The 12,611-nt window shown below is 38.7% G+C and overlaps 2 protein-coding genes across 3 annotated transcripts in view; one reads left to right on the top strand and one right to left on the bottom strand.

The window, feature by feature from the left end:
* LOC105227678 (alpha-methylacyl-CoA racemase) overlaps positions 1 to 12,611 on the top strand; it is a 412,563-nt gene that overhangs the window by 277,129 nt on the left and 122,823 nt on the right. The window lies entirely within an intron of this gene.
* LOC125775474 (uncharacterized) lies at positions 8,352 to 11,879 on the bottom strand. The gene is made up of 2 exons (XM_049446126.1): positions 10,855 to 11,879; positions 8,352 to 10,794 (listed from the first exon to the last, which is right to left on the bottom strand). Exons 1-2 carry the CDS (start codon positions 10,969 to 10,971, stop codon positions 10,099 to 10,101), a joined length of 813 nt encoding a protein of 270 aa, XP_049302083.1. The 5' UTR covers positions 10,972 to 11,879; the 3' UTR covers positions 8,352 to 10,098.

Below are 12,611 nucleotides of genomic sequence, written 5' to 3'. Positions count from 1 at the left end.
AAAAGGTCGACAAAGCTATACTAAGTGAATAGTATAAGAGTACTAAAGGCATCCTCGTCGCTAGACATAGTGTTACTGAACACCGGCAATCAGAACACCTTTGAGAAGAACGGTCAGGGCTCCGTTATCGACATAACCTTCGCCAGCAGCTCTCTGGCGCGGACAACAAATTGGCAGGTGTGCGACCTTTACACACATAGTGACCATTATGCAATTATGTTTGAAATCGAACACTCAGCGAACAACCGAAGGAGTATGCCCGCTAAGACGGTACAAAGGAATAGGTGGAAAATTGAAAACCTTGACGTCGAGCTCTTTGTGACGCTTCTATGAGTAGGGAAAAAACCTTTCCTTTCACGGAAGCGCCACTAGAAAGCCTGTTTACTGGTGGAGTGAGGAGATCGACATATTAAGGAAGGAATGCCACAAAGCGAGAAGAAGGTGCAAAAGTCGGGAACTCACGGAACAAACGCAATTTCGCGAGGTGATGCTTACAAGCTGGTAAAAGCAAAAATAAGAGGTGACAAAGGACAAGCACCAACGTGTCCAGCACTACTGAAAACATTTGTGGAGACTCTATTCCCCCCCCTAGAGAACCGAACGGCTAGCATGCAGGAATCTGCTGAAATGGAAAACACGGTAGTCACTGATGTGGAGGTTTTAGAAACGGCAGAGAGATTTGGCAATACCAAAGCACCAGGCGTGGATGGTATTCCAAATAAGGACTTAAAGATTTCCATTAAGCACAATGCGAGACCTTTGACGGAAGTGTTCACGTGGTGTTTAAAAAAGGCCTATTTACAAAAACTTGGAAAAAGCAGAGGCTGGTCTTGTTGCAGAAGTCAAATAAACCAGCCGGGGAGCCCAGTTTATATCGACCACTCTACATGCAGGATACGACTGGCAAGATTCTAGAGAGGATAATCTGTGCACGATTGGAGCTGCATTTAGAAAATCAATATAAGAAAGGTTTGTCCGACAACAAGATCAAGAAGCTTACAGACATAGCCAACAAGGCAATAGAGGGTTCCAGATGGCTGTATGGCACAAAGGAATACTGCGCAGTAGTCATCTTTGACGTCAAAAACGCGTTTAACTCGGCATACTGACCCCATATTATCAGTGCACTAGAACGTTGCGAAACTCCGGCATACTTGGTTAAGATAATATCCAGCTACCTGTCGGACCGGCTGTTACTGTACGATACCGATAACGGACCGAAGAAATATGTGGTAACAGGCGGAGTTCCACAAGGTTCTGTGGAACGTATTGTATGACGAGGTGTTGCGGCTCCCACTCCCGAAACAGGTACAGATCATCGGGTACGCCGATGATATTGCCATTACCGTAGTGGCAAACCTCCAACTCGCTGGACAAAAAACCGAAGCTGTGTTGATCACAAGTAAGAAAGAACCCGAAGACATTAAACTAAACATCGACGGTCATAGTATCATGACACAGAAGTCGCTGAAGTATCTTGTAGTACTGAAAGACAATAGACTCAGCTACATGGCGCACATTGAAAAGGCATGTGAGAAAGCAGTACGTACCACGGCCCACGAAGCGGTTGGGATATTAGCGGGCATCATGCCACCAAAGGTTATGGGCATGGAACTCAAAAGAGTATACGACAGATCTACGAGACTGGGCTGACACTAACGGCTGAAGAACGGAAGGATAAGAGGCAAACAAGCCTCAATGAGTGGAAAAAACGATGGGATGCAGCTACGACGGGGAGATGGATCCATACGCTAATTAGAAATGTACAAGCATGCGTAGAAAGGAAACACGGAGAAACAGATTTCTACCTGACGCAGTTTTTCACCGCCAATACGAGTCGTGCATACCGTCCGGAAAAATGACGGTATCTTTCGAAGATTCCCCCTTCAAAATCAAAAAAAAAAAAACTCAAACATGTGTGCACACCATCGTAAAAAATCAAAAATTTTCGCGAACATGGATCGGTATGCGCACAAGCCCATACACGAGTAAACCGCAATCGCACACATACCGATCGAACGCATATGTGTGTCATGTATGGTCACTTTTAGCAAATTCAAACAAATCTTTTCTGGTTACAAATGCTGCATACCTCTGAATACTTTTTTCAATCGGCACGTGAAAGAACCCGTTTTTGAGGTCCGTAACCGTAAAGGACTTCGCTGATTGCATTTTCTTTAACACTCCATCGATGATTGGAAGAGGGAAACGATCTTTTAATACGACATCATTTAGTTAACGATAGTCTATGCAAACTCGAAAAATTCCATCTTTTTTCTTTGAAAATAATACTTTACTGGCTATTATCAAGTTTTAACCACTCGTCTACTTGACTCCTAACAACGTCACGCTCTACTGCAGATATTCGGGTCGGACTTTCATTGAAATTAATAAAATTTGGTGTTATTTTCAGCAGAATAGGATGTTCAATCGGGTTAACAACAGGATTGTATTCATTAATAAATTTCATATTATCATTTTTATATTGGGGCAGTACATCAATTTCTGGCACCTTTTGTACAATATTGCAGAGAACGTTTATCATAGAGAATCATGATCATATGTGTTTATGTTCGCTTGCGCGAATTCAAATCATATTATCACTTATCAATAATAACATGTGCGCGCTGCTCATATGTACATAAATAGCATGACATTGGCACACAAATAATGCATACACAAACTTACATACGGCAAACTAGCTTCATTCATAAAAGCAAAGGGTGTCATCTCCCCGAGCATGTCTTTGCCTACAAGCGTCTTTTCGAGCCGATGGCAAAAGCTAAAAATCATAAATTGAACAATTTCTGATATTTTGCTAGACGGGAAAAGTATCAACCCCGCAAACTCGCGAAACACAGAAAGATGTGACAAAAGTGGCAACATAGCTGTTGTCGATTTATAATATTTGTCAATTCTAAAATATTTTTCCGTGGCTCGCAAAAATCTTCGTTGATATGTATACAAGCTCATACGTACATAAATATTCATACATATTTACGCAAGTGTGTGGGCGAAGCTGTTAGAGGGGCAAGGGAAGCGGTGACAATAGACGATCGGTTGCTTATTTTTTCGGTACAGCTCGGATTTTCTACTAACAACACAATGCTGTGTCGACAGATAGACTCGTTGACATGAAAGCAAAAAACCCGAGCTTCGCCATTGGTTGTTCGTGTCAACGGAGATTTCGCATGAAGCATTGAGTGTACATATTTACATAAATATAATATAATATGTACATATGTTGCATCTTAACAAATTTACAAACAGTATCCCTATGGTCTATCATATTTGTTTACATGCACACATAATTATATATGAGCACATGTGCGACCTCTTGGTCTTTTAACATAATATCCGAGTATCTCTTCGAAAAGTTACGATATTTGAAACGTGAACCTTCTCTATGATAAACGTTCCCTAAATATTGTATACGAATTTTAATTCGACCACTTCTTGTATATCGAGTTCATACATAATTGCATCGAACGTGCTTTAAAAAAGGAACAAAAAATTTCATTGATATCCAAGCCGTTTTTTTTTTGTTATTAAAAGAAAACGTAGCGCTCTTCCTATATATAGGTATACAAGGTGCGTTCCAAAGTAAACAGGACTAAAAAAAAAACAGAACAAATGGTTTTTTCGGCAAAATCAATTTATTTTATTCAAAATAATCACCTTCTGCTTTTGTTTTAGCTTGTTGGCCGGTATGGCCGCCAGTATGCTGGTGCAAGCCTTTTGAATGACCTCTACGTCTGCATAACGCCTTCCTTTCATGGGCAAATGCATTTTTCCGAAAAGGAAGAAGTCGCAAGGTGTCATATCAAGTGAATACGGAGAGTGGTTAATGGTTAAAATGTGATTTTTGTCAAATAATCGGTCACAAGCGTCGATCGATGAGACGGCGCGTTATCGGTCGTCAGTAAAACAAAACGAAACAAACTGTGCACACACCTTTCGTAAGCCCAAATGTTGGTCAAAATGCAATAAATCGATGTTTGGAGATGTTCAATCCCATTTTCATGAATTTCAATGATGATTTCGGCTGATTTTTAATGAATTCACCCACAGTTTCGATGGAATTTCCGGTGATCACGGATTTTGATTGGCTCACATCTTGATCGTCATTTATGTCCTTACGACCACTTTGAAAACATTGAAACCACTCGTGTACTCTGCTATGGACAATCGGTAAAGTTAGCAGACTCTAACGCACCAGTCGACATTTACATATTATATATGGTGCCACTAGGGGGTGCTAGATTCCTGTTTACTTTGGAACACACCTTGTAGTAGTATGTTTGTGTGTTACAAATGGGTTGAATGGGGACAAGACTTTCTGTAGCCGGCACATACCGAACTTAAAAATGTTCAAACTTTTTGGTGACTTTATACCACATATATCGGCCAATATGTGAGTTATTTTAATAAAAAAAGATATACGTGATTTTCTTGTTACGGTGCATATTTTGACTTAGAATGAATAAAATCAGGTGAAAACTCGCCCTAGACCCCATATAACCCGAATGTACCGTATGTACCGGAAGGTACTTCCCTTACTTTAATCCTTGCAAGTTGCAAGAGTATGAAATGATCGGTTATATCCGAACTTAGCTCTTATTTATTTGATTTAATTTTATTTATGTAATGGCCTAAGAATGTTTAGTCAAGATGGATTGCTAACATCTGCAAGGAGAACAATAGTAGAGGTCAAAAACGTCTACAAATTACTAGGTATTTTTGAACAAAATCAATAGGATTATTGAGGAATAAAGTGCTCTAGCGAAAAGTATTTTTAAATTAGTTCAAGTTTTGTTTCATAAATAAATCCGAAGATTATAAAAAAAAAGAAGTTTACAAAGCCAAAATATCTTCATTAAAACCGGCGAAAAGAAAGTAAATTCGAGTAAGAAAAACTGTGGATACTTTCGGTAGCGTTATTTAAACTATCGAGACTATTGAATTGTCCGAATATTTATTAAGACCGGCGAAAAGTTAGTAATTAGCTTTCGAAATTATCAAGTGGTTCGAATATCAATAGTTTTGCACCTCTACTTTACAACCCCGCTGGACCTTTCGAAAATTTTCATTGTGTGCCTTTCCTCACTTTGGTCGGAAATAATAAACTCAAAAATCTCTACATTGTCTCTAAAAACTCACTTTTATCCAACTGGCATCTCATGTGGATTCCTTCAAATTTGGCAACCTTGCTGAATATAATGACGTCCTGTTTGTATATGTGTAAGTATAACATACATATGTGTCTTTCCGAAATGCTCTCTTAAAATATAATCGAGTGTGCTTTCAAATATGGCAACAGCATTTTGTAGACAAATTGGTAATCAAGTAAACTTGTGTTTTCGGTATAATCGGAGAAAGTGGTATTTTTTATGTCAGATTGTTTTAAAGGAATTTGATGCAATCCAGTTTTAATTCTTCTTTACTCGCGTAGACACCGCTTACGCGATTATAGCCGAGTTAACAACACCACGCCAGTCGTTTCTTCTTTCAACGTAGTGGAGGTCTTCCTCTTCCTCTGCTTCCCCCGGCGGGAATTGCGTCGAATACTTTCAGAGTTGGAGTGTTTTCGTCCATTCGGATGACATGACCTAGCCAGCGCAGCCGCTACCTTTTAACTCGCTGATCGTTCCATCGAATACGATATTCGCCGTGGCCAATGCGAAAAGGACCATAAATCTTTTGCAGAACCTTTCTCTCGAAAACTCGCAACGTCGACTAATCAGTTGTTGTTGAGTGACTTATAGAGTTTAGCTTTTGTTTGTCGAGAGAGAACTTTATTTCTCAATTGCCTACTCAGTCCGAAGTAGCACCTGTTGGCAAGAATAATTCTGCGTTGGATTTCCAGGCTGACATTGTTGGTGGTGTTTATACTGGTTCCTTTATAGACGAAATTATCTGTAACTTCAAAGTTGTGACTGTCAACAGTGACGTGAGAGACAAATCTTACTTTACTTTGCTTCCTTGTCCAGTCTGGAGAAACCAGAACGAACCGCGCTATGATATCAATCTCATGGGCATACGCCAGCTGTACACTCTTATACATGATTATACCTGCTCGATTAAGTACTGCAGCTTGAATTTTTTTCTCCAGCAGCAGATTGAAGAAGTCGCACGATAGGGAGTGGCCTTGTCTGAAACCTCGTTTGGTATCGAACGCGTCGGAGAGATTCTTCCCGATCAAGACAGAGCCTTTGGTGTTACACAGCCGTATTAGTTTTGCGGGGATACCAAATAAAGGCAGCTCCTTTTCGTGCTGTCGAAAGCAGCGTTGAAATCGACGAAGAGGTGGTGTGTGTCGATTCTCTTTTCACGGGTCTTTTCCCAGATTTGGTGCATGATGAATATCTGGTCGGTTGTTTATTTTCCAGTTCTAAAGCCACACTCATAAGGTCCAATCAATTCAGCTGTGCTTTTGCATTTTCCGAAAGCCAATGGTTTAGGTTGTAGCTGCACGTAATGAGTTTGAAATGCTGCCCCACAGTTCCCTTATACCGAGTTGTTGATGAGTGCTCTGAGAGAGCAGGACTGCAAGACAAGTAGAATATCGTTCGGTTGTCTGTTGTGAATGTAGTTTCTCGAAGTAGAACCTTCCTTGTGTTTGTTGGCGTGCGTTTTTTGCTGCACAGAGGCGGGTGCGAATCTTGGCTGCAACATGATAGTGGTCCGAGTCGATGTTAGGACCTTGGAGCATATGCACATCTAAAACACTGGAGACGTGTCTTCCGTCTATCACAACATGATCTGGTTGGTGGTTTTTCGATCCAGAGACAGCTAGGTGGGTTGATGAATTTTCTTATGCTGGAATCTAGTACTACAGATAAGCATATTTCGGGCCCTGGAAAAGTTGATCAGCCTCAACCCATTTGTTATCGATATGTTGAAGAACTTCGCTTTAAACCATTAAGGACAGAATGCTTAAAATTTACGTCAAATATTGAAATTTGTAGGACATACCAATTTTGAGCTGCTAAATTAAAATCCGAAAAGAAAAAATCTAAATGTTCACAGGGGGCGTGCCAGGAGCCTGTGACGTATACGTCACGTTGGCCCTCATACTTTTTTTTTTGTATTTTACATTTCACTTAAATAAAAAAGGAACATTCATATTTCGAGATAAAGTAAGGAAGAGTAAAAAAAGATTAGTTAACATTTATTAAATTATAGCGTTTAAAGCATTTAGTACACAGGCACACATTGCATTTTCCACACATCGTTATGCACACTGTATTGCAATTATGACCTTGGCAACGTGGACGTTTGTTACCAGGAACTACCTCCACAAAGTGATCGATGTCATCGTATCTTTCGTTCGCACATTCAGCTTCACTTTTCGGTCTTCGAAAACCTCCAGGTGGCTTTCTAACACCAAGACTACCACAATAGTGTCTGGAAATTGCTCAACGAAAATCAATTTGGGTCACGCCTGAACCGCTTTTCCGATGCAGAATCCAAGCACAGGGTTCTTTCCGGTATACGTGGATAATTGCCTCGGTATATCTTAAAAATTTACAAGGTATCCTTGGGGCGTATTGAGACACCACATCTTGTATCCAAAACGCAACGGTTTTCCCCTTATAACTGCTTACAGCCATGCCGACCGTAATACTCTACCATAGACTCATCGTAAGATAGATCTTGTTCAGGATGAAAATTTGTGGGGCATTGCTTTTTCATCATCAGTAATCGGACGGATTTTCAAAATTTTGTCCCCTCGATCTTCCAAGCTGTTATCTTTGAAGTGCATACGAAAAATGATTTCGAACCTATTGCGTCGCATGCTTTCGCTAACCATAGAGCACAGCAAAACTGAATCTTCGCACCAGTAGTCTCTTTTTTTTTTGGTCGAGATGTATACCCAGTGACAATCATAATACCAATAAATACCTTCATCTCATTTATGGTAATGTTGGGGTTTTGACCTTCTACTTCAACCGAGTAAGCATTGGATTCATCACATAACATCTTTAGGACCTCTTCATCAATAAACTTTTCAAATTGCTGATGTGAAAAAAGCCCGCTACAATCTGTGTAATTTGGCTCAGGGAAAAAAAGGTTTTGTTTTACCAGCGATGCTTTCAACCCAAGTTAACTATGGTGCCCGCACTTTTGTATTTTCGCTCGAGGACCGTTTCGTTTCGAAGTATTATGTCTCTGTCTGTTTCTACTACGTACTGAAATTTTATCTGTAGTTTTGTTAGACGTACGCATAGCTGATTCTTCCTCCAGAATTTCTGGTGGTCGTTGAATTGAAGAAGATGGAGATTCTGTCAATAAATTTTTTCCAATCTTTTGAAACGAATTTTGCAGAACATCTCCAATTAAATTGGCAATATCGTCATCCATGTTGTTCAGTGCATCGTCTGCAGGTATGTCATCGTCGTTGGTAATACACACTAATTCACATGGCACTTGCAACTGTTTGTAAACAAAATTGTCGCACAAATTGGAAATTATGCCGAAAAAAAAGTTTTAAAGAAAAATTAACTGACGCTTTAATTGATGAAGCTGCTGAAGAAATTATGGACATTGAAGGTAAGAAATATTTTTATGCAGAATTTCAGTTAATAACAATTTTCTTCTAGAAATCGAAAGTGATGATGACGCAGTGGATGCAGTGTTAGATGAATTGGCTGACAATATATCTGTTATTATGGAATGTCGGCGAGGAGTTTACACCACAATACCTAAGTCAGACATTTGGCGCAATAATATTTTGACAACACTGGACGAAGACCGATTCCGCCAAATGTTAAGAGTAGATAGGGACCAATATAATATGCTAGTGGATTTAATAAAAACGATGAGGAATTCAACAAAGCGCACTCATGTAAGCAATTTTCTGTCGAATTGCAATTAGCAATCACACTGTTTCGATTGGATTCGTCGGGAGAAAGCGCAGCATATAAAAATAGCAACAATTTTTGGAGTGGGAGATGGCGAAACTATATCGATAATAACAAAAAGAATCTTTAGAGTGTTCTTGCGTCATCAATCTAAGTATATATATTGGCCCGATGAGGTTGAACGATCGAAAGTAGTATCGGATACCTTTGATGAGTTACCGTTTTGTATTGGATATATTGATGGAACCGAGATTAAATTAGCAGAATCGCCAATTGAAGACCATACATCATACTTCTCCAGAAATCACATATATTCAATAAAAGCACAAATAGTTTGTGACTATAAACGAGTAATTCGACATGTTGTGGTTGGTCCCCTGGGAGCTGGCATGATGCTCGTATATATCGAAATAGCTCACTCTTTCAACAAAATGATCAGTATTTTTCTTCACAACAAAGGATTGCTGGTGACTCAGCATACCCTTTATCTGCAACGTTAATAACCCCTTACAGAAGCAACGCAAGACAGTTGGATAGAAATGCCCGAATTGCATTTAATTTACGGCACAGTAAATACCGTGTTAGAGTAGAACATTGTTTTGGGCTTTTAAAAGAAAGATTTGGAAGCCTTAAGCAGCTAAGGATGCGTTTATCTAACAAAAAAAACCATAAGTTATGCTGCGATTGGTTTCTTGTCTGCTGTATTCTCCACAACATTTTAATTAATAATGGTTCCACTTCGTTCGACGATGGTTCAGATCCATCAACTACTACCGAAGATTCTATTGAGCCTGATGAGCATATACCCAACAATGTTGGAGAAACTAAAAGACAAGCCATATACGCATTAATGTTTTCTTAAATGTATTTTAATTCTTTTTTCAGTTTTTAATTACATATATAATAACTATAATTACTTATATTCATACATTTAGTATAAGCCAAACATGAAACAGATAACGCTTTAAATGACAGAAGATAGTAAAACATCAAAAACCGTATTAAATAAGTATTTATCTCAGCAGTAATTGGAACTACATATTTTAAAATACAAAGATAAATAAAGTACAGAGATAAATAAATTAATATAAATAAATAGAGATAAATAAAGTACAGAAAAATTATTGGTGAGGGGAATACTTATATTTCATTTGAATTTCGAACCTTTGCAAGCGTTCCTCCTTTTCAATTTGAAGTTTTTTCAATCGTTCATCCTTTTCCAATTCTAAGACTTTTAATCCAATTCACGGTTCTTGAATATTATTTCAGCTTTACCTCTTTCAATTTCTGCTTGCAATCTTCTTTCATTCAAGGCGTGATCTTTTTCATGTTTCTCTTTTTCCCATTCCATTTTCATTTTAAACATTTGCCTACGCTCGACTTGAAAAGCAACAAGATTTGCAGCAGATGATTTTGGGACATGTTTTTTAATTTTTTCCGCGAAATCTTTTGCTTTTTCAGGAACAATCACTTCACTTACATTGCCTGGTGGTAGATTATCAATATTGGCAATGTCAATTGGAGACGCAATTTCTTCGCCGACATCAGAAAAAGAGATTTCCAGTATTTGGCTGGCCGCGCTTTCGTTCATTATGGACGTACTGCCACTATCAACCACTTCAAATGGTAATTCACTTTTGGCTTTTTTCCCAAAAATATGTTTAAGCTGATTAAAGTGTGGGCACATCTGCAACACTTTGCCTGAAATATAAACATTAGACAAAATTTTGTCGCATTCATTACGCTTACCTTCAACACTCGACGCCCCGGCATCAGACTCAAGAAGGCATTCTCCTGTTGACATTCGCCAATCGCTTGCTCTTTTGTATGAAGCCTTCAGGTGCCGCACTTTCCACCGTATTAAATCCCACGTTGCGTCTATTTTTGTGCTCTCAATGAGCTTTTTGTAAAAAATTTGAGCTGTTGGTGCCTATTAAAATTAAAATTATTGTTACATAAATTGTTGAAATTAATCTTTTAAATCACTTACCTCTACTTCTGGAGCTTCCTGCAAGAAATCCAGTATACTCTGGATTTCTTTTTCACTCCACTTTTTGTTTGGTTTTTCACGTTTAATTCTTTTTTTGTTTAAACCTTTTTGCTCCATCTCTTTTCTTTGTTTGCTTTTATTTTTGACAACAGCTGATAATTTGCAAACCAGTGTTGCAAATAATACAATGGCGTTTTAGTGTTGCTTCTTTGCAAGGATGTAGCAGGTGCATCGCTGTACATTTTGTTAGTGTAAAAGCAAAAATATGCTCGCTCATTTGCAATTGCAAATGTGCAAGACCATTTGCACCAGATTCTGAATAGCCCTAATATCTTCATCGTCACTCTGTAAACTCCCTAGGTAATCTAGCATTTCATCCGTATTTACGAAGTATCTAATAATATAAACAAATCAATATATGTTGTACCAGGTTATTTGGACCAACGTAACTCTTACGTCACAGCAATATAAAACTTAATCAGACACTAGTAAAACACCATAACTTGTAAGTTTTTATTTCGCACTATTTGTCCACACATATTTTTTAGTAATACTACATAAATTATTATTTTTTAGTTGCACGCAAGTAAAAAATATATATATACTTACTTTTTGGCCTTTGCCTTCTCGACATTTGTCTTGTTTTCGATATATACACAAAACCAAACTAACGCCAAAGCATCTATTCACAAGCAAAACTTAACTGCAACTGACGCAAACTTGATCATACCACTTAAGAAGAGATTATGTTGTATTTTAAATTAAATTTGTATTAGCCATTTTTTTAAGAAGGGCTATGCTGTCGTGACGTCTACGTCACATTGGTCCTGAATGGGTTAATGCGGATTGTGGCTAGACGCTCATTCACCGGAGTGAATGATAGTACCCAGCGACGGAGTCTCTCTCCCAATACGAATCCGACACCAAATTCGGGCTCCTTTATATGGCCACTGTAAATGCCACAAGGACCTACTCGTCTCAGACCTTGTCCCATCCATCGCATTTCTTGGATGGCGGTGATGTCAGCCTTCACTCTAACGAGGACATCAACCAGCTGGGCAGCGGCACTTTCCCAATTAAGGGACCGGACATTCCAGGTGAATGCTCTCAATTCGTAGCCCTTATTTCGTTTGCCATGGTCGTCATCAAAAGTGGATTCTCTCATCCGAGGCTAGTTGTTATTTTTTATTGGGGTGTTTTTTTACGTGGCGGGTCCCAAGCCCAGCGTACAACCCTATGTAGGTGATGTTTCGCCCTCTCACTTTAGCTCGTCTTCAAAGGGATGTTCTGATGCTACCCAGAGGATACTTGGTCAAAGACCGGAAGTCGTGAGCTACATCAGTCATATGTAAAAGGATTGTTTCAATATGTACAAATTGTATATGTACAAATTTTTGTGAAAAAAAAAAACAAATTAATTTATTCAAATGTAAATGTTGCAAATGTTAAACGTTGAACTTTGTTTATCAGCAATTACACAATTGCTTCAGCAAAATGCTGCACAGCATGAAACTCGTATTAAGCAGAAAGATTAAAAAGTTTTAAAATACTTAGAGCTATTTAAAGGTAATACAAAAACATTACCCCCGTGTAATTCATAGGGTACTAGCTGATTATGCAGGTCAACAACAGGTGGCATTCAGAGTACTAAATGATTTGAAAATTTTAGGATCGGTAAAAATTTTGGCGTGAAACGTCTTTAAAATCGTGCCGAAACTTACGGGTACCAGGTTTAAACAGTGACCGTAACGAAAAGG

The sequence above is a fragment of the Bactrocera dorsalis genome, chromosome 1, assembly GCF_023373825.1.
Source record: "Bactrocera dorsalis isolate Fly_Bdor chromosome 1, ASM2337382v1, whole genome shotgun sequence".
Lineage (NCBI taxonomy): Eukaryota > Metazoa > Arthropoda > Insecta > Diptera > Tephritidae > Bactrocera > Bactrocera dorsalis.
Note: the sequence above shows the minus strand (reverse complement) of the source record. Positions and strands in the feature narration are given on the sequence as shown.